This window comes from Oncorhynchus tshawytscha, linkage group LG16, assembly GCF_018296145.1.
Source record: "Oncorhynchus tshawytscha isolate Ot180627B linkage group LG16, Otsh_v2.0, whole genome shotgun sequence".
NCBI lineage: Eukaryota > Metazoa > Chordata > Actinopteri > Salmoniformes > Salmonidae > Oncorhynchus > Oncorhynchus tshawytscha.
In genome coordinates, this window is record NC_056444.1 from 62,772,050 (window position 1) to 62,794,191 (window position 22,142).

At 41.4% G+C, this 22,142-nt stretch overlaps 1 protein-coding gene and 1 long non-coding RNA gene across 5 annotated transcripts in view; both read left to right on the forward strand.

Moving 5' to 3' along the window:
• The window catches only part of LOC112232564 (E3 ubiquitin-protein ligase MIB2), an 84,606-nt gene that overhangs the window by 32,954 nt on the left and 29,510 nt on the right, over positions 1-22,142 (forward strand). For 3 of the 4 annotated variants that reach the window (XM_024399618.2, XM_024399619.2, XM_024399617.1), the window contains exons 4-8: positions 15,112-15,218; positions 19,631-19,825; positions 20,815-20,957; positions 21,317-21,424; positions 21,573-21,677. In XM_024399618.2, the coding sequence (XP_024255386.1) occupies positions 15,112-15,218; positions 19,631-19,825; positions 20,815-20,957; positions 21,317-21,424; positions 21,573-21,677 (658 nt within the window). Of the gene's footprint in view, positions 1-14,040; positions 14,397-15,111; positions 15,219-19,630; positions 19,826-20,814; positions 20,958-21,316; positions 21,425-21,572; positions 21,678-22,142 lie in introns of those variants that run through there. The other variant, XM_024399620.2, reaches the window with a different exon arrangement.
• Positions 15,225-19,518, forward strand: LOC121839628. The gene is made up of 2 exons (XR_006079087.1): positions 15,225-18,101; positions 18,240-19,518. It is a non-coding gene; the product is annotated as an uncharacterized LOC121839628 (long non-coding RNA).

A 22,142-nucleotide genomic window follows, 5' to 3' on the forward strand; every position in this document is an offset into this window, starting at 1 on the left:
TGTTGATTTTTGGGCTATAGTGGCTTGCGAAAGTATTCACCACCCCCTTGGCATTTTTCCTATTTTGTTGCCTTACAACCTGGAATTAAAGTATCTTTTTTTTTTGTTGGTTTGTATCATTTGATTTCTGAAGATGCAAAATATTTTCTATTGTGAAATAAACAAGAAATAACACAAAACAATTGTAAATTTGAGCGTGCATAACTATTCCCTCCCCCTCAAAGTCAATACTTTGTAGTGCCACCTTTTAGCCACTGGGATTTTTCCCCATTCGTCAAGGCAAACTGCTCCAGCTCCTTCCTGTTGGATGGGTTTCGCTAGTGTACAGCAATCTTTAAGTCATACCACAGATTCTCAATTGGTTTGAGGTCTAGGCTTTGACTAGGCCATTCCAAGACATTTAAATGTGTCCCCTTAAACCACTCTAGTGTTGCTTTAGCAGTATGCTTAGGGTCATTGTCCTGCTGGAAGGTGAACCTCTGTCCCAGTCTCAAATCTCTGGAAGACTGATACAGGTTTCCCTCAAGAATTTCCCTGTATTTAGCACCATCCATCATTCCTTCAATTCTAACCAGTTTCCCAGTCCCTGCCACTGAAAAAACATCCCCACAGCATGATGCTGCCACCACCATGCTTCACTGTGGTGGCACTGATGGGGTTCTAGGGGTGATGAGAGGTGTTGGGTTTGCGCCAGACATAGCATTTTCCTTGATGGCCAAAAAGATACATTTGAGTCTCATCTGACCAGATTACCTTCTTGGGGAGTCTCCCACATGCCTTTGGCTATTTTTTTCTATACGCAATGGCTTTTTTCTGGCCACTCTTTTGTAAAGCCCAGCTCTGTGGAGTGTACGGCTTTTATTTTATTAATTTATTTATTTTACCTTTATTTAACCAGGTAGGCAAGTTGAGAACAAGTTCTCATTTACAATTGCGACCTGGCCAAGATAAAGCAAAGCAGTTCGACAGATACAACGACACAGAGTTACACATGGAGTAAAACAAACACAGTCAATAATACAGTATAAACAAGTCTATATACAATGTGAGCAAATGAGGTGAGAAGGGAGGTAAAGGCAAAAAAGGCCATGGTGGCAAAGTAAATACAATATAGCAAGTAAAACACTGGAATGGTAGTTTTGCAATGGAAGAATGTGCAAAGTAGAAATAAAAATAATGGGGTGCAAAGGAGAGGCTTAAAGTTGTCCTGTGGACAGATACTCCAATCTCCGCTGTGGAGCTTTGCAGCTCATTCAGGATTATCTTTGGTCTCTTTGTTGCCTATCTGATTAATGCCCTCCTTGCCTGGTCTGTGAGTTTTTGTAGGTGGCCCTCTCTTGGCAGGTTTGTTGTGGTGCCACATTCTTTCCATTTTTTAAATAATGGATTTAATGGTGCTCTGTGGGATGTTCAAAGTTTCTGATATTTTTTTATAACCCAACCCTGATCTGTACTTCTCCACAACTTTGTACCTGACCTGTTTGGCGAGCTCCTTGGTCTTCATGGTGACACTTGCTTGGTGGTGCCCCTTGCTTGGTCATGTTGCAGACTCTGGGGCCTTTCAAAACAGGAGTATGTATACTGAGATCATGTGACACTTAGATTGCACACAGGTGGACTTTAACTAATTATGTGACTTCTGAAGGTAATTGATTGCACCAGATTGTATTTAGGGGCTTCATAGCAAAGGGGTGAATACATATGCATGCACCGCTTTTCTTTTTTTTTTTTTTTTTTAATTATATATTTTTCACTTCACCAATTTGGACTATTTTGTGTATGCCCATTACATGAAATCCAAATAAAAATCAATTAAAATGATATGTTGTAATGCAACAAAATAGGAAAAACACCAAAGGGGATGAATACTTTTGGAAGGCGCACTGTATATCGTCCAGCCCTACAGTGAAGATAAATTCAACAAAGCATGGAGTGTTGCTGCTCCAAGACCCAGCACTGAAGCAATCGGGGGAAAAACATCATATGAAAGTCATGCACACTACCCCCGTTCTTCTTCATGCTTGTTGTTCATGATGCAAAACACAAGAGAGACCCTTTATATTTCAAGTCCTCAGTGACCCAAATTTCATCCAAAGCTCTACTGTATGCTGCACGTCTCATAAGACCCGGCTCATCTTAAGAACAAGTAGGCATTCAGTCTGTCCCAAACCGATATTGGGGGGGAGCGGAGACGTTGGCTGGCTTCCGTGATGAGAACGGCCCTGCTTTATTCTGATAGTCATGTGTGATGGAGGGAGTGGACCTTGGCTCAGCCGCACGGCTAATGGGATTCATTTCATGTCAGAGGGGGGAGGATAGCCGAGCAGGTGGCAAAGGGCTTTAAAGCATAGAGCTAGACACAGACACACACACACTGGCATAGGGTTGTTTTTTCTTTATTGAGTATGACAGGACCTGCAGTGCCAGAGTTTTGCTATATTTTAATTAGCCCACTTAATGGGATTAACATGTTAGCATTCTCACCTTCCTCCCCATAGAAGTTTGTTGTGAGGTAATTAGTAGTGTGAGTACAGATTTAGGGAAGTGAGGTGTCAGGGGCTGTGCTGTGATTATCCATGTGTTTCCATTACAGGATGTTCATTTACATGTGTGTGTGCTCACTTTATGGTTCTCTGGATATTCTCAAATTGTGTGTGTGGAGGCTGTGTCACATGGTTTATGTAAAAAAGTGTACCACAGTAGGAGTCATAACACCCATAAAACGTAGCAGTCAAACAAGGAAATGGTTCCAATAGTTTTTCAACCATACATTTTTCCCATAGGGGATTTTAGAAACACTTAACATAAGGGCTGCGTTTTGTGTGGGCTTACCCTGGCGTGACATTTTTGATAACCGTTTAAAAAAAAAAAATCCAAATCATCTGCTAATGTGGCTATCATAAAGAACTACAAATGCCATGAGGATCTGGATGAGACTAGCGAATCAAGAAAAAGGTAAAAAAAATCTCTGGATGAACTCTGTTAGCTAATTTTAGTAATTTCTGAATTGGTTAGTTTTCTGTTAACAAATGTGTCATCTAGAGATGACGTGCAGGAGCTTTCATGATGTCTACTTTGATTCTAATTAGCGTTTTTGAATCTGAGTCATTTAGCAGAGCTACTTACAGGAGCAGTTAGGGTTAAGTGCCTCGCTCAAGCCCCCCCTCCCCCCCAACCCCCCAACTAGTCGCCCTGGGGATTCAAACCAGCAACTTTTCGGATACTGGCCCAACGCTCTTAATCGCTAAGCTACCTGAGCCGACTATATTGACATAAGTCACCTTGTCCGAGAGAGATTTACATGGTTATGAAAACGTCACACCAGGGTAAGCCTACACGAAACACAGCATTCAGCGTTTAGAAGTGTTTCTAAACCCCCTGTGGGAAAAATGAATAGTGGGAAAAACAATTGGATCAATTTACCTGTTTGACCGCTAGGTTTATGGGTATTATGACACCACTGTGAGACTCTATTGTAGCTAAGTCAAATAATTACAATGACATGATTTGTTATGTCGACTATGTTCATGGTAAGTGGTGTATATCATCATGGAATATGTGTGTAGGTTATGGCGTGTTGATGATGCGCTGCACAACATATGTGTGTCCATATGTTTACTGAAGGGTGGTGGAAACGCAACAACAACTTCCTGGTTGGCTAATCGGCTCCTGCAAACACGCATACTCCCACACACTTACACTCACAAATGCAAAGGCCCTGTCAAGTAGACTCAGTTTAATCCTTATCCTGCATATCTGGCGATTCAGCACCATCTGACCTCTTCACTTCCTACTGGTCAAGTTTCAGCCACGTCTTCCCTCTCTTTCTCAGTCTCTTGCCACTATCACTGTATTTGTATTTATTATGGATCCCCATTAGCTGCTTACGCTTCCTGGGGTCCATCAAAATTAAGAACGTTATACAATTAAAAACTTTACATTCACAACAGATGAACAGGCAGTTAACCCACTGTTCCTAGGCTGTCATTGAAAATAAGAATTTGTTCTTAACTGACTTGCCTAGTTAAATAAAGTTAAAATTTAAAATAAATATTGTAAAATAGCATTGTATCTGGTCAAACACCATTTTTTCCAAAAAGTTTAAGGGTTGGTAACAGGCAGATTGGTTGGCTAACTGAGCCAATAAAAGGGGCTTTACTGTTCTTAGGTAGATTAATGACTTTTGCTTCCCTCCAGGCCTGAGGGCACACACTTTCTAGTATGCGTAAATTTAAGATGGTGCAAATAGGAGTGGCAATATTGTCTGCTATTATCCTCAGTAATTTTCCATCCAAGTTGTCAGACCCTGGTGGCTTCTCATTGTTGATGGTCAACAATACTTTTCACCTCTTCCACACTCACTTTACGGAATTCAAATTTACAATGCTTGTCTTTCATCATTTGGTCAAATATAATTGGATGTGTAGTGTCAGCATTTGTTGCTGACATGTCATCCATAAGTTTTCTAATCTTGCCAATGAAAAAAATAATTAAAGTAGTTGGCAATATCAGTGGGTTTTGTGATGAATGCGGCATCTTTTTGCCCAAAATTTCATTTAAGGTGCTCTAAACCTTTTTACAATCATTCTTTTATAGTGTAGTTTCTTCTCATTTTTATTCAGTTTAGTCATGATTTCATGATTTGTTTAAAAAAAAAATTAGACATGATTTCTCAATGTGCAGTACATTTGCCAATCACTTACAGCCAGACTTATTTTCCATCCCTCTCAACCATACAATTTGTCAATTCCTCATCAATCCATGGGGATTTAACATTTTTTACAGTAATTTTCTCAATGGGTGCATGCTTATTAGTAACTGGAATAAGCAATTTCATAAAGTGCTGAATTTGGTTGCTTTTCATTACACACCACAGACCAACAAATAGTCAATTTCTGCAGCATTAGTAAAGATGTGATCAATACATGTTGATGATTTTTACTCCGGTGTTGTTTGTAACTACCCTAGTAAGTTAACTGATAACCTGAGCCAGGTTGCAGGTAGTTGTTATAGTTGGAAGCTTTCTCTTGCGTGGACAGCCTGATGCAAGCCAGTCAATATTTAAATGACCCAGAAAATATTCCTCCCTGTTAATACATTATCAAGCATTTCATACATGTTATCTGGATACTGACCATTACCACTTGGTGGTCTATACAGTGGTTTCTCCTTTAAAAGTTGCGAGCTTGCACCGCAGAACTTAGAGGTACCCGGCGTCACAGCGTCATTGCTCCAGACCACCACAAGGGGGAGTTGGAGCACTCATTATGCATTTGGGTCCCACGGTTTTTATATGACCCATCATATTGAGTGGTTCAAATGACGAATTTTGACGCGAGCCACCCTTGCCTTGTGGCGTCCTTCAACAAAGATAACTGACAAAACATTACGGTGGAACCAGATGTATGTTGTTATAACATCATAACGAGTCAAGCAAAAAATGTACAATCGAGAGGAATATGTTACTTAATGTAGAGACAAATGTTTGTGCATATTTTTTTTGTCAAAGTTAATTTACGAAAATCGCTATTTAGCAAGTTATCTGACTAGGTAACATTAGGTAGTGTTAGGAGAATGAATTTGTAATTCATGTTTAATGTTTTAGGGACTCCTGAGAACCAGCAAACCAGGCTGTCATCTTGTGAAACTGTGGATGTAAAGAATCTAGCTAGCTAAAGCATTTACTGCAAATTAAACTGTATGCCTATGGATGTGTAGCTAGCTACAGGATGTAGCCGGTCTGTGTATGGACCCTAAAACGTTAGGTTCTGAACTAATATTCATACCAATATATGGACCTCGGCTATCATAGTTGTTGTATCAACTTCAAGACTGAATGGCATTAATGAAGCCTATGTGTAACCGGTGTAAAATGGCTAGCTAGTTAGTTGGGTGTGCGCAATTAGCGTTTCAATCGGTGACGTCACTCGCTCTGAGACCTTGAAGTAGTTGTTCCCCTTGCTCTGCAAAAGCCGCAGCTTTTTAGGAGCGATGGGTAACGATGCTTCAAGGGTGGCTGTTGTCGATGTGTGCAGAGGGTCCCTGGTTCGAGCCCAGGTAGGGGCAAGGAGAGGAATGGAAGCTATACTGTTACATATGGATAGAGTACAATATAGTAACTTTATTGTGCCAAGGGTGCAAGTCTTATATACACATGTACTGTAGTTATTACCATGCATAAGATTCCCACATTGTAGCCTGTACATTGACTATATTCACTGATCATGTAATCTTCCTTGGCAAATAAAGTTGCGGTTCATATTTGAATCTCTGAGACATTATTTTTCAGTCATATCAAACTCAATTTTTTGAATGATGCTGTGTCTGCATGTGTAACTGATGTGAAATGGCTAGCTAGTTAGCGGTGGTGCGCGCTAATAGCGTTTCAATCGGTAACGTCACTTGCTCTGAGGCCTTGAAATAGTGGTTCCCCTTGCTCTGCAAGGGCTGCGGCTTTTGTGGAGCGATGGGTAACGATGCTTCGTGGGTGACTGTTGTCTGTGTGCAGAGGGTCCCTGGTTCGCGCCCAGGTATGGGCGAGGGGACGGACATAGAGTTATACTGTTACATTGATGCTGTTGACCCGGATCACTGGTTGCTGCGGAAAAGGAGGAGGTCAAAAGGGAGGTGAGTGTAACCGATGTGAAATGGCTAGCTAGTTAGCGGTGGTGTGCGCTAATAGCGTTTCAATCGGTGACGTCACTTGCTCTGAGACCTTGAAGTAGTGGTTCCCCTTGCTCTGCAAGGGCCGCGGCTTTTGTGGAGTGATGGGTAACGAGGCTTTGTGGGTGTCAGTTGTTGATGTGTGCAGAGGGTCCCTGGTTCAAGCCCAGGTTGGGGTGAGGGGAGGGACGGAAGCTGTACTGTTACACATGTATGTATTAAATTATACACTTAAACAGTGTTTACTGCTCCTGGGACATCAATGATTACACATTGTAGCTATGCAATAGACTAGAAACATGATTGATTTGTAATTCATATATGCATACTTTTTTTCTGTATATCTAACTCCCTTCATCTGCATTAATCTGAGGACACAGGATAGTATTTCAATTAGATACTTAATTTCAACCAGTGGAGAATGTGAAACGCTTTATTGAAAGAAGTTAATTATTCAGGTGTTATAAATGTATTATAATTATGATAATTGTAACATTATGTGTACAAGTGTACTTCGATGCACGTATAGTGTGCATTATAAAATTAGGTGGGGGGAGAGGTGTAGAACACTGAAAGGGAAAGAGGTAAGAACAACGGCAGACAGCATATGATTCATGAATTACAGTGCTACCCTAATATTCTCTCAGTTCATCACAATTGTGGTGTCTTCTAACCAGCCTTGGGCCCCCAGTTGGCCCGAAGGATATCTTAAGAGCGGGTGAGGTGGCGATGATGGGACTGGCTTCCTCTCTCACATCTAAACATACCTGCAGACGAGAGCGCATTATTAAGCCTTATTTAAAATGTATTCTAACCTGGTCGGTCACCTTAAAATTTCAACATCCGCTGAAATGGCAGAGCGCGAAATTCAAAAATATTTTTTAGAAATATTTAACTTTCATACATTCACAAGTGCAATACACCAAATTAAAGCTTAACTTCTTGTTTATCTAGCCATCGTGTCTGATTTCAAACAGGCTTTACAGTGAAAGCACACCATACGATTTTGTTAGGTCAGCGCCTAGTCACAGAAAAACATACAGCCATTTTTCAGCCAAAGAGAGGAGTCACAAAAAGCAGAAATGGAGAAAATGAATCACTAACCTTTTGATGATCTTCATCTGATGGCACTCATAGGACTTCATGTTACACAATATATGTATGTTTTGTTCGATAAAGTTCATATTTATATCCAAAAATCTCAGTTTACATTGGTGCGTTATGTTCAGTAATGTTGTGTCTCGAAAACATCCGGCGAATTTGCCGAGAGCCACATCAATTTAAAGATATACTAATCATAAACTTTGATAAAAGATACAAGTGTTGTGCATAGAATTAAAGATATACTTCTCCTTAATGCAACCGCTGTGTCAGATTTCAAAAAACCTTCCATGCAATAATCTGAGTACAGCGCTAAGCCACAAAAACAAGCCACACAGATACCCGCCATGTTGTGGATCAGTAAAAGTCAGAAATGGCGTTATAAATGTTGACTTACCTTTGATCTTCATCAGAATGCACTCCCAGGAATCCCAGTTCCACAATAAATGTTTGTTTTGTTCGATAAAGTTCATCTTTATGTCCAAATAGCTCCTTTTTGTTAGCGCGTTTAGTTCACCAATTGAAATTCACAAGGCGAGGGCAAGTCCAGACGAAAAGTCAAAACAGTTGTATTACAGTTCGTAGAAACATGTCAAACGATGTATTGAATCAATCTTTAGAATGTTTTTATCATAAATCTTCAATAATATTCCAACCAGACAATTCCTTTGTCTTTTAGAAATGAAAAGGAACGCAGCTCACAATCTTCAATAATATTCCAACCAGACAATTCCTTTGTCTTTTAGAAATGAAAAGGAACGCAGCTCACTCAGCCACACGCGTGACTTAGCTCAAGGCATTCTCCCAGACACCTGGTTCAAACCGCTCTTATTCACTCCCCCTTCATAGTAGAAACCTCAAACAAGGTTCAAAAGACTTGACTTGTAGTGGAAGCTTTAGGAAGTGCAATATGACCCCATTTACACTGTATATTTGAAAGGCAATGACTTGAAAAACTACAAACCTCAGATTTCCCACTTCCTGGTTGGATTTTTCTCATGTTTTCAACTGCCATATGAGTTCTGTTATACTCAGACATCATTCAAACAGTTTTAGAAACTTCAGAGTGTTTTCAAATCTACTAATATTATGCATATATTAGTTTCTGGGCCTGAGTAGCAGGCAGATTACTCTGGGCACACTTTTCATCCCAACGTGAAAATACTGCCCCCTATCCCAAACAGGTTAAATCAGGAGGTGAAATGCAAAACTGACATATTGTCATTAACTCTGGGACTACTACATCTCTTGTCTGTATTTCAATTTAAAGCATATCTTTAATAATACTTCCTGTTGACCCAACCAAGTGACATCTCACCTATGATCCTGCTGTGCCCTCTGTGTCAGCCAGTTCAGATGCAGGAGGGGTTCACAAAAACAGCTGATATAACCTAGAGAGAAGGGGGGGAGGGATGAAGTGAAGAAGAGATACTGTTATTGTGTGTGTGGTCTCACCTGGTGTCCACACTACTAAGTGGCTACAGAGTACTTTATGCTGAAAAACAGACACGTGAGGACAAACAATAGAAGATAATGTCAATAGAAGATGCTGTATGTGATGCAGACACCTATCGGAATGTATCTGAAACATTTAAGTATAGAGGGCTATGTATCTCACCACTTGGTCATTGCAAGGCTAACCCCCAGGGAAATCATGACTTGGCAGCAACAGATGTAACCATGTATTGCTACCACTGTATCATCAAATGTATTATCTAAGTGAGTTTTAGAGATGATCAGAATACGAATGTCATCTGTTACTAGCAAATTATTGATTTCATTAACCTTGTTTCTTAAGCTAAATATGTTAACGTGGGCTATATTTAGCACTTTTATGGGATGCTTGATTGTTTTTATTGCTTTACTGTGAAGTTTAGCAGAGGTAGACACTTATTTTTCCACCATAATTTGCGAATAAATTCATAAAAAATCCTACAATGTGATTTTTCTGGATTTTATTCCCCCTCATTTTGTCTGTCATAGTTGAAGTGTACCTATGATGAAAATTACAGGCCTCATCTTTTTAAGTGGGAGAACTTGCACAATTGGTGGCTGACTAAATACTTTTTTTGCCCCACTGTAAGCTTTGTTTCCAGGTGTCAATAAAAGTTGACACCCACAGAGCTCCAATAGCCTCATAGCCAGTTATGGAGGGCTAAAGGTCTGCTGAAGTATGGGTTGTTTGTTGGTGTCAAGTTGTGACCAAATCAGTTCTTTAAAATCCATCTTCAGCTGTTCTGAGCTGCCCTTCATAATGTAATTAAAACCCACATTAATTATGATAGACTCAATTTCCTGATGCTGGTTTAAAATGTTTGGGAGCCGCTGATTGATGCACAGGACAGCAGCAAGTCTTTTGCTCCAGGGACTGAGACATTTCTCACCAGTGAACTGCCCTATACAACTGCCGGAGAAGGGAATGGCAAAATCCGGCCATTCCCACCTGTCACAATTCTTTGAGTCTTTCACGGGCCCACGAGAAGCATTATAGCGTATACCCTCTGCTCACAGTGTTAGTTCCAGACCTCCCACAGCAGGCCATGCTCCGTCAGATCCAGAGAGAGGGAAAGAAGCCGATCTCGACAACGAAGCCACTGCTGCAGTCAGCGTAGTTGGAGTCAGCACCGCCGTCACAGACACAAGCAATCCCAGCGATGAAGGTGCAGGTAGATCAGTCACCAATGCAGCAAAGTTATTCCTTATGTTAATCTGCTTCAAACCTCTCGCAGTCAATTCCGTCCGCTTAGCATCATGCTGGTACCTTTTGATTTCCACGACTTGTGACATGGGACCATCACTGATTGGAAAACTTTTGTTGCTGTTCTCCATCTACTTCACTACAGGATGGAGAAGAAGAAGCAGATGGAGACGATTTCCTTGGCAGGCAAGTTCAAGGTAGCACAGGCCATTCGGATAGGGATAGATGACGAGGCTGGGAAACATCCATCAGGCCCGAGCAGCATCCAGCCATATGAGTTAAGAGTTACAATTTGCATTTTCCCCACAAATTCACGCAGAATTGAGCTTTGTTTGCGAAGCATAGCCGCCTCATTCCTGTAATCTTCCTCTAGCAAACAATTGCTCTATTGGAACTCCGGATTGTCAAAATTGTCCCGGACAAGAGCATAATAAACAGTTTCTACAGCCCTGGAAACGTTCGTTAGTAATTCCAGGCAAAGCGGGCTCCATTGCAGCCTAGCTACTGTAGCTAGCTAGTTGGTAGCAGGTGTTGACACAGGTATCTGAGTTATTGAGTTCTGAAGTTTTCGGCGTAGAGTCTGTGTCCTCCGACAGCAACTGGTGGGGATACACAAGAAACACAATGACGGGCTATACTGATCAGAATTTGGGATCACACTTACTCACACACTGGAAATAAGCACGTTCCTTTAGCTTGTGCTATTGCGAACATTGTACGAGTTCCCTTCGGTAGGCTAGCTCACTGTTTGGGGGCGGAGTGTGTCATCAACAGGTGTTGATGTATTTCTTTGCCATTTAGATTGTTCATAAGCTAGGTTGTTTTTCAATCTTTTTGAGTTTCAACTGCTAGTGAAGAGAAGACAATGCTGCTATTAGTTTGTCTCACTCCCCTTCCGGACAATGTAATCAAATCATAAGTGATTTAGACATGGGTAATTGTCAGCAGTTGGCACTTGGTGTAACAAGCGATTTTAAGCACATTCAAAATTTCACATTATGGTCAACATTTAATGTCCCTAACCCTGTTCTGGCTTATCATGTGGGCAGAGAGACAGTTGGTCAGGCAGGATTAGACATTTAATCTCTACTAAATCTGTTTTGGATAGTGTCGTCCCCCCCTACATATTTTGTCCAGTGGTATCTGGACCCATAAATCCCATAAAGTGGTGTTTATAATTTGGCTGAACCATATTGGTGAAAGCAGCCCATTAACATTATCCATCCTAATCTACCAACTCAGGACGTCCTGCAGTATAAACCAGCATTGTTTAATTCAGGCAATGCAAATAGTCTGGGTAGCCATTTGATTAGCTGTTTAGGAGTCTTATGGCTTGGGGATAGAAGCTGTTTAGAAGCCTCTTGGACCTAGACTTGATGCTCCGGTAGCGCTTGCTGTGTGGTAGCAGAGAGATCAGTCTATGACTAGGGTGGCTGGAGTCTTTGACAATTTTCAGGGCCTTCCTCTGACACCGCCTTGTATAGAGGTCCTGGATGGCAGGAAGCTTGGCCCCGGTGATGTACTGGGCCGTACGCACTACCCTCTGTAGTGCCTTGCGGTCGGAGGCCGAGCAGTTGCCATACCAGGCAGCGATGCAACCCGTCAGGATGCTCTCGATGGTGCAGTTGTAAAACCTTTTGAGAATCTGAGGACCCATGCCAAATCTTTTCAGTCTCCCGAGGGGAAAAAACACAAATTCCTATGGTTTATAGGGTTTTAAAGAAAGCAATATTTTTTGGAACAAATGTTGCATTTTTCCCCGTTATAACTAGCTTGATAGCAATGTGAAAATTGTTGTGTAAATCTGTTGCAGCTCAAGTCGACTCCAAAACCCACAATGCAATGGTCTCTCTGACTGACTAGTAGCTACACACAATAATACCAAAGTAAGCATGTGAAGTAGCTAGCTAGCTGTAAAGTAACCTAAACAAACTGCACTATTAATTTAGGAGTCTACAATCTCACCATGTTGAACCTGCCTGCAATTCGTCTGTGTGCAAAGTGCAAATGTTACCATGGCAACAACATCCCTTTTCCACAGACACACAGGGCGCATTGTACTTGATTGTACTTGAAGGAAAAACTGAGTTGAATAATTTGGTACACTGTTTAGATTGAGTGCATCTGAGGGCAATATATGTTTTGTCATGACGATATAAATGGATTGGATGTGTTCTAGACAAGTATGCTCATTGGCTGATTAGGTGATCTGGAGTGCAGGTAATTGTTTTAATGTGATATTGTGTTATCCCCTATCTTCATTGTTCAAATCAAATTTTATTGGTCACATACACATGGTTAGCAGATGAAGTGAAATGCTTGTTCAGGACCTTATACAGTGCCTTCGGAAAGTATTCAGACCCCTTGAATTTTTCCAGATTTTGTTACGTTACAGCCTTATTCTAAAATGTTCAACATTTTTTGCAAATATATTAAAATAAAAAACAGATGCCTTATTTACAGAAATATTCAGACCCTTTGCTATGAGACTTGAAATTGAGCTCTGGTGCATCCTGTTTCCATTGATCATCCTTGATGTTTCTACAACTTGACTGGAGTCCAACTGTGATAAATTCAATTGATTGGACATGATTTGGAAAGGCACACACTTGTCTATATAAGGTCCCACAGTTGACAGTGCAAGTCAGAGCAAAAATCAAGCCATGAGGTCAAAAGAGTTGTCCGTAGAGCTCCGAGAGGATTGTGTCGGCACAGATCAGGGGAAGGGTACAAAAACATTTCTGCAGCATTGAAAGTCCCCAAGAACACGGTGGCCTCGCTCATTCTTAAGTGGAAGAAGTTTGTAACCACCAAGACTCTTCCTAGAGATGGCTTCCCGGCCAAATTGAGCAATCGGGGAAGAAGGGCCTTGGTCAGGGAGTTTACCAAGAATGGTCAGTCTATCAGAGTTCCTCTGTAGAGATGGGATAATCTTTCAAAAGGACAACCATCTCTGCAACACCACACCAATCAGGCCTTTATGGTAGAGTGGCCAGACAGAAGCCACTCTTCTGTAAAAGGCATATGACAGCCCACTTGGAGTTTGCCAGAAGGCACCTAAAGACTCTCAGAACATGAAAAACAAGATTCTCTGGTCTAATGAAACCAAGATGGAACTCTTTGGAGGAAACAAATTTAATCGCGTAACAATGTTAAAATAGTCAAGGGGTCTGAATAGTTTCCGAAGGCACTGTAGGTATAAGTTCCAACACGTTTTCCTGATTTCACAGACTGACCACTTAGAAGTTGAATTGTGGTGAAAAGATGTATATATTTTACTCACTGATAGAACATCGGATTTCACCAAATTAACAGGAGGTGTATGATTTTTATTTACGGGGATGGATTATCATGTCAAGGGCCATATGTTGTGTCTCCTTGGTGATGCGGGTGTATTCTTGGAACACACACACTCTTAGCTGTGCTCTCTGACGGCCTGCTTCCTGATTGCCCTGCTGTCTTGGGATTAGGCCTCAAAGCTCTGCTTTTAGACACACGCCACCTCACCTCCCCACTGTCCCAACTCCGGCCATACGGCCCACACCAGGATTTACTGTCAGTCTGCAGTAAGCCACCAAGAAGCAAAGGTGCCACAGGCTTCTTTTTCTATAAGGCCCCAGTGCCTCACAAGTTGACCCGATGCATTCGGAAGATAACCATGACTAGCTTCGTAAATGTACGCGTTTGTGTTGGACTTTGACGCCCGTGTGCAGCCGAATGGGGAGCAATGCGTAGGAGTAGCAAAGCCTCTCTTTATCCCAGTGGAAGAATGCCCAGTTGATGGTTGTTTTACTTTGATTATAGTGGATTCAAGTTGCGTGTCTCTCGCCAAGCTGCATGGCAGAATGAAACCTGGATGCTGACCTTGCTGAGAAAGTATGGGAATAGGCAGTTCCTTTGCCCCTTTGAGATCTGACCAAATCTTTACCATAAGGTATGTCTTTTTAGACCCCCCACACACACACCCTCCCCTTCTGATTTCTTAAGAATTTTGTGTAAATGCCTGCCTGATCCTGTCAAACAAGTTCTGGTATTTGCCAACCATATTCCGCTTGGTTGTATTGTTGACATGAGATTGTCCTCTGAGAGGTTAATGGTTTCGCAGCATGAGTTTTCAATTTAAGACGCCTCTCAGCCCTTAGTGATGCTGAACGACCTGTCAAAAACAAAGATCTTTAATTTAGACGGGCAATCGAGCCCATGTACGCCATCTCGACCTTGGCAAGCACCCACCACATAAAACCTCCCTTTATCTCCCCACCACCCTTACTGATTCAAGTGTTCTCAGTAACAGCCTGAACGTTGTTGTATCTTATGGCCCTCTCTGACTTTCTGGCTAGTGTGTGTGACCTACTGTAGTGTGTCTTTAAGCCAGAGAGTGTTAAATGTGGCCTGTTTGCCTGTGGCACTTAGTGGATTTTAATGTAGTCCAGACAGCTATACGTTTTAGCTTGTGTTTTTCTGGTGGCCGATAAGCGATGCATTTGGAACAAGCATCTGTCGGTCAGTGGTTTTCGGTTCCAAAATTGGGCAATGTCATTTGGACAGAACATTCTGCATACACTCTATGTTATATAACAAGTCATAATGCTGTTTTCCTGCCATACTGCTTTATGGAGAATGTGGTTTGTACTTTTTACCTTTCACAGAGTGTGCTTGGCCCCAAGGCAGAATCTTCCACGGATCATCCTCAAAGGAATATTCCAGGGGGTGAAAGTGGTACGCGGACCCGACTGGGACTGGGGAAACCAAGACGGTGAGTGAGTGAGCAGAGCAATCCATCCATACCGACCAGGGCCTTCTTTTTTTTACCAGTGTGGCAGCGTTGTTGTTCAATCTGTTTCACTCTGACCCCATAACCTTAGAGACGATGGAATCTTATTACCTACAATGTGAGAGTTTGAACTGGTGTGTTTGTGCTTCAGGATTTTCCCCCAACCCACAAGTATCTCATTGAGTGTGTTTAACAGATGTTTCTTAAAGAGCTGTGTTCATATGAGCAAGTTTTATTTTCCCTTTCGTACTGTTTCCCCTCTAGTGTAGCGGAATATACAAAGAAGTCACATGAATGGTCTTTGGGGTTATTTAATGTTTTGGGATGTGGTTTTCAAGAGTCAAGATAATTTGGCTCTTAATGGCAAATCATTAGTGAAGAAACAGATTTGCCATACAAATGGAGATTCTGCAAATAGTTACATCTGTGGGAAGTTTGATTGCCCCTGTTTCTTTCCATTTCAAAACCATTAAATATCATTGCCTTTAGGGATGGAAAAATCTATCATTAGCTCTTTCTATTACCTCATGTGGGGTCAGAACCGGGAATGACACTGTCTTTTCTGTGCTATAAAGCACTGGCGAATGAGTCAAAATGTCCTTTTGGTGTCTTTGAAAGTTAACCCCTGGGGTCTAAGTCAGTCATCATCAGTCTTTAATCAGAGTGTGGTAAGTGCATAGGGATATTCTTGGCATGGTCAGCAGAGAGCCTGTCACTTTCCATGAGTCCTATCCTGTTGTTACCTGGCAGGCTGTGTAATCCTTGATTTTGTTATCCTTGATGTAACCTGCATAACCTAAACTATACAATGCCAGGCTCTCGCTTTGTGGTGGAAACTGAACGTAGTATTTGATGACATTTGAACTTGAAGACTGTCAGTAAGTAGTAAAGTAGAAACGTATCGTGGTGGTTAGTAAATCAATGTATTTTATTGTACTTTCTCTCGTGTTTGGTTACTGTAGTCTGAGAATGTGAGTGGTGCTAGCCCCAGCCTGTACTTGTGCATTGTTTTGTGTTCTGTTTATTATAATTTTTTGCACTTCTTACCAGAATCAAAGGGATGATTGGCCAAACCTTGTTGAAAGATGGCCAATGTTCACTGTCTGTTCAGATTACAGTGCCTTCAGAAAGTATTCATACACCTTGAAAACGTGTTTTTGAAATGTTAGGAAATGTATAGACCCATTAAATACACATATCTAATTTACATAAGTATTCACCCCTGAGTTTATACTTTGTAAAATCACCTTTGGCAGTGATTAAAAAAGAGTCTTTGTGGGTAAGTCTCTAAGCGCTTTTCACATGAGAATTGTGCAACAGTTTACCATTTATTGTTTTCAAAATTCTTCAAGCTCTGTCAAATTGCTTGTTGATCGTTGCTAGACGAAGATTTCAAGTATATTTAAGTCAAAACTGTAACTCGGCCACTCTGGAACATTCACGGTCTTCTTGGTAAGCAACTCCAGTGTAGATTTGGCCTTGTGTTTTAAGTTATTGTCTTGCTGAAAGGTGAATTAATCTCCCAGTGTCTGGTGAAAAGCAGACTGATTTTACATGTGCTCCATTATGTTTCTTTTTTTTACCTGAAAAACTCCTCTGTCTTTAATGATTACAAGCATACCCATAACATAATGCAGTCTCCCCTATGCTTGAAAATATGGAGAGTGGTACTCCGTAACGTGTTGTTTTGGATTTAAAAACTAAGAATATCAAACAGGAAGTTAAAAAGAAGGCAGCTATGAATAAGTATACTGACATAGAAGATTTGAATAAAATGCTGGTTGGACTCTGATCAGGGGAGCCATTTGGACAACAAGGATTTTGACTCGGCTGACAAAGATTGCTTTTTCGAAGGATTGGATCCACTTTTTTAGATTTGTAAGTAAATTCTTTTCATCACTTTATATAGCTAATTTACTATGTATTTCATTTTTTACAAGTCTGCTTTTTGTGCTTTGGATTTAGGTTACATAGGCCTATGTAACAAGTCATTTCAATGTTATATAATTCCACAGTTTGCTGTTATAAGTTTCATCCTTGTAATTTTAGAGGCCACTAAACTCTCATGGCCATTGTTTATTTGTGGTTCTTACCAGTGCCTTTGTCTCGAAGGTGTTACTGTTTGCATTGTGTGTGTGCGTATTTCACACCTATGTGAGTCACTGAACAGAAAGTTTAGGCTTGGTGTTTTTACTATACAGTAATGTCGTTTTGTCAATTTAATCAACTGTAATTCTGTGTGTCTTTCATCAATATGATGATGACGTTTGAGAGCCACCCCTCCCCAGTAAGCTCCCCTGCCGGTCAAGGTCTTCACCCCCCGCTGCTATGCCAATCACCCCATGTGACGGTTCTACATCCACTTTTCATAGACCTCTTGAAAAAGAAAGTGCTTGTGGCACCATTCGTCCTAACATAATTGGTTTCCCCAAGACCAAGGTAAACGACATGACAAAGACAGTGGAGAGGGGGACCATACGTTGGATCAGGACTAACAAGCTACTTTTTCACTAGGGAAGTAACCTTGCTCAACACACAGCATAAGGCATTCAGTAACAACCAGGTCTCAAGGAGGGTGAAAAAGGAATGATGTCCCCATTCCTGTTTCTGTGAAGGACTACAATGCCAGAATGGGGGGTGTTGACCTATCTGGTACTCCACAAGACCAGGAAGTAGTATGAGACTTTTTTTAACGCTTTGTGGACATTGCTCCAGTAAATGCTTTCATTCTCTGCAAGCAGATGGCCAAAGCAAAAGGTCAAACACCTCTCACCCAGTTGGCCTTCCGAGAGCAGCTGGTGTTGGAAATGGCTGAATTTGGGGCCCAAAGCAACCTCACAACCATTACAAGACCCCCCACTCAAGGTGAGCGCCACTATCCAACATACATGCCAAAAGACAAAAGGAAGAACTGCAAGCATTGCACAAAACACAGGGGGGAAGAAAGGGGGAAATACCAGATCTTCTATCCAAAATGCTAATTCTCTTTTTGTTTCCTGGCAGAGAGGGACTGCTTCAAAGACTATCACGACATGAGCAAGCTATGGTGAAAGTGAAATCTAATCATCTACACCTGGGATGTAACACGAATGCCATTTTGTAAATTGTTCAGCTGATTTCCAGTTTTGCACGTTTTTTTAGTGAAGGACACGTGTGTAACCAAGTTTGTGTTTGATAAGACCTTTTTTACAATTTTTTTTAATGTATATCTGTAGCTTTTATATTGTTTTTGTAAACAGTTAATTTGTGTGTGGGACCAATACATTGGATACATTGGATATGCCTAGGCTAAACACTTGGAAGCGTCCCGTGAGCACACCTGACACCGCTTACTAAAATCTGCCCATTTCTAGTTGTTAGGTCTATCAATCCCATTTTTTTCCTGATATTGTTCACATGTTGTGGAAGCCATCTAATGTGTTTCTAGCTCTGGGCATCAGTAATTCACTTATAGCTTTTCAATGAAAGATGACTTTCAAAATTTAAAAAAACAATTATTTTGTGTGTGCTTGATCTTGTGTATTCTGAACTACGGAACTCCTATCTTCTGATAATTTCCCCATAATCTCCCAGATATCTTCTTTCCAAATATACCAAGATTTTGAGAGTCATATCATGTAATTACACATGAATAGCAGTTACTTTTGGGTATGTCTATTTAGGTGGAAATCTACATTTTGCCGTTACATTTTAAGAGTTTATACACTATTGCACAGTTGGTCCATGAAACGTATTATGTTACCTGTTAAGCACATTTTTACTCCTGAATTTATTTAGGCTTGGCATAAGAAAGGGGTTGAATACTTATTGACTCAAGACATTTCAGCTTTTCATTTTTAATAAATTTGTAAAACATTCGAAAAACATGATTCCACTTTGACATTATGGGGTATTGTGTGTAGGCCAGTGACAAAACATGTCAATCAATTTTCAATTCAGGTGTGGAAAAAGTTGAGGGTTGTGAATACTTCCTGAAGGCACTATCTGATTGGTCTTTGAACCTTTCTCAGCATCCAGAGCACCAATTTGGAGTCACGATCCCCACTTGTTGTTTCTTGTTTTCAGTATGTGATGTGTTGAATTAGCTAAGTCTAGAATTGACAAGATTCCTTTAGCAGAGTATGGTCTGTGTGCTGTGTGTTCCCAGAAATGGGTTGAACATTTGGCTGTGAAACATTGATGGGCACCATTTCCTGTTTAAAAATTGTGTCTTTTGAAGTGGCCTGTGCACGGAATCGAACTACACAAAATAAAATGATTGTGTTTCATATATTCACCCTAACTATTTCTCTTCTCATCATTCCACATTTTTCCCCACTAAGCCTATTTTTTAAATCTTGCTCTCTTCACTCTTTCTCTCCTCCCACAATTCTACACCATGTGTGCGTGTGCAGGAGGAGAGGGTAAGGTTGGGAAGGTGGTGGACATCCGTGGCTGGGACACAGAGTCCGGTCGCAGTGTGGCCAGTGTCACCTGGTCCAATGGTACCACCAATGTCTACCGAATGGGTCACAAGGGCAAGGTAGACCTCAAATACGTGTCTGACGTCCAGGGAGGCTTCTACTACAAAGACCACCTACCAAAGCTCGGTATGAAACTAGGGGGGGTGTAGACATGCTTGTTTTTGTCATTCTTGAAAATAGTGTATGTATCCTATAGATCAAGGGTGTCAAACTAATTTTGCCCCACGGGCTACATTCGGTCTTCCTGAGGTCAGAAGGCCGTACTTAAAATGTATTATTTCCTCGTTGTCAAAATTTGCAAAAAAATTGTCTTATCCATCGCTATTGAAATTTTGAATACTCTTGACTTTCTAGCTTTCGTTTTGATGACTGTTAGCAAGCTGGACAGAGTAAAGAGATTTATAAATGTAGTACCATTATAATTTCTACACTGTTTCGATTAGGTTTTAGTTATTTTAATGTCGATTCAGATCGTCCCCCCCAAACAATTAATTTGGGCATGTTTGACAACCCTGCTATACACTGAGTAAATCAAACATTAGTAACACCTTCCTAATATTTAGTTGCAACCTCCGCCCTTTGGCTTTCAGAACAGCCTTAATTTGTCTGGACATGGACTCTAAGATGTCGAAAGCGTTCCCCAGGGATGCTGGCCCATGTTGACTCCGTTGCTTCCCACAGTTGTGTTAAGTTGGCTGGATGTCCTTTGTGTAGTGAACCTTTCTTGTTACACACAGGAAACTGTTGAGCATGTAAAACCCAGCAGCATTGCAGTTCTTGACACACTGTTGCGCCTGGCACCTACTACCATGCCCATTCACCCTCTAAATGGCACACCTACACAATCAATGCCCAATTATCTCAGGGCTTAAAAATCCTTCTTTCACCGGTCTCCGCCCCTTCATCTACACTGATTTGAAGTGGATTTAACAAGTGACATCAATAAGGGATCATAGCTTTCACCTGGTCAGACTGTCATGGAAAGAGCAGGTGTTCTTAATGTTTTCTATACTCCGTGTATATCAATATGAAGGCACTCAGTGTAGAGTTGGCCTATCTTTGTCATATGTTCCGATGTGCGTTTGTGTGTTTATCTATGGTTCGTGCGTACACAGGTGAGCACGCAGAACTGCAGAGGCAGGAGAGTGCAGAAGGCCACACCTTCAACCAGGGGGACAAGGTGAAATGTCTCCTGGAGGTGGACATCCTCAGACAGATGCAGGAGGGCCACGGAGGGTGGAACCCCAAAATGTCAGAGGTACTGAACTAAACTCCTTCTTATTCAAATGGTGGAATTTCTCTGACAGAATTTTATCAAGATTCTGACCTCATTCCAAGCTTTCTCCAGTTGTAGAACTACTTTGAAGTGTTTACCACTTTGTCACTGCATGTACTGCATGTGCCATGTTAGACAAATATAACTTCAAATTCTGAGTACCGATTCCCCATTTTGAAACTTTGAACCCAGCTTTATGTAATGTCGTTGGCGTGATTGGTCTCTGGTGTGCAATAGAGCAAAACCAACAAGCACCTTTTTATGTTCAAATCAATGGACCCAGCGAAATGATAAGGTCAAGGCCGGCCACAATCTGCGACTGCAAATTTGTGTGTTTACAGTACACCTGCAGAATCGGGATGGTACACAGAATCACTGACCGGGGAGATGTCCGAGTCCAGTACAGCAACAACATCCGCTGGACTTTCCACCCAGGGGCCCTAACCAAGGTAGTCTACATCTACCAGTGGGAAATGAATACAGGCTCACAGCATGGTCTTATAAGTTAGCGTTTGTTAGCGATGTGATGCTAATGCTGACAGATTAGCATAGAATCACATCGCTAACAATTTGCTGTCTTCCCCTTTCTTGCCGTAGGTGAACACTTTTGGTGTGGGCGAGCTGGTGCGAGTGCTGGAAGACATAGACAACGTTAAGAGGCTTCAGGCTGGCCATGGAGAATGGACAGACAGCATGACACCCGTATGTTGACATAGCCTGAGGCTAACTTCCCATACCCTGGAGTTAACTTCCTGTAGCCTAACACTAACTTTCCTTAGCCTGGCACTAACCTCCCTTCTAGGTTTCCTTAGCCTGGCACAAACTTCCTGTCATGCCATTGTGCAAAGCCTCAGCTGGCAGTCGGCCCTCTGCATTAGAGGCAATGGCCTTTATGCCTCGGGGACTACCGGTAAACAAGCTTAAGGCTTCTGCGAAAGCAAAGCATCCTGATTAATTACCTATAAATAAAAGCCCTGAGAATTTCCAAGAGTGTCATTGGTATCTAAAAAGAGTGCATTTGAGATGGAAAGATGACAATCATGGTTTGATGGAGGTTCTTTGAAACACTTCCTCTCCTTCATGGCCTGTGATGGGTGTTAAAACCTAATATCTTGTCCTATTTGTCATGGTGGAAAGGAGACGACGAGAGGAACATTTAAAGTGTAA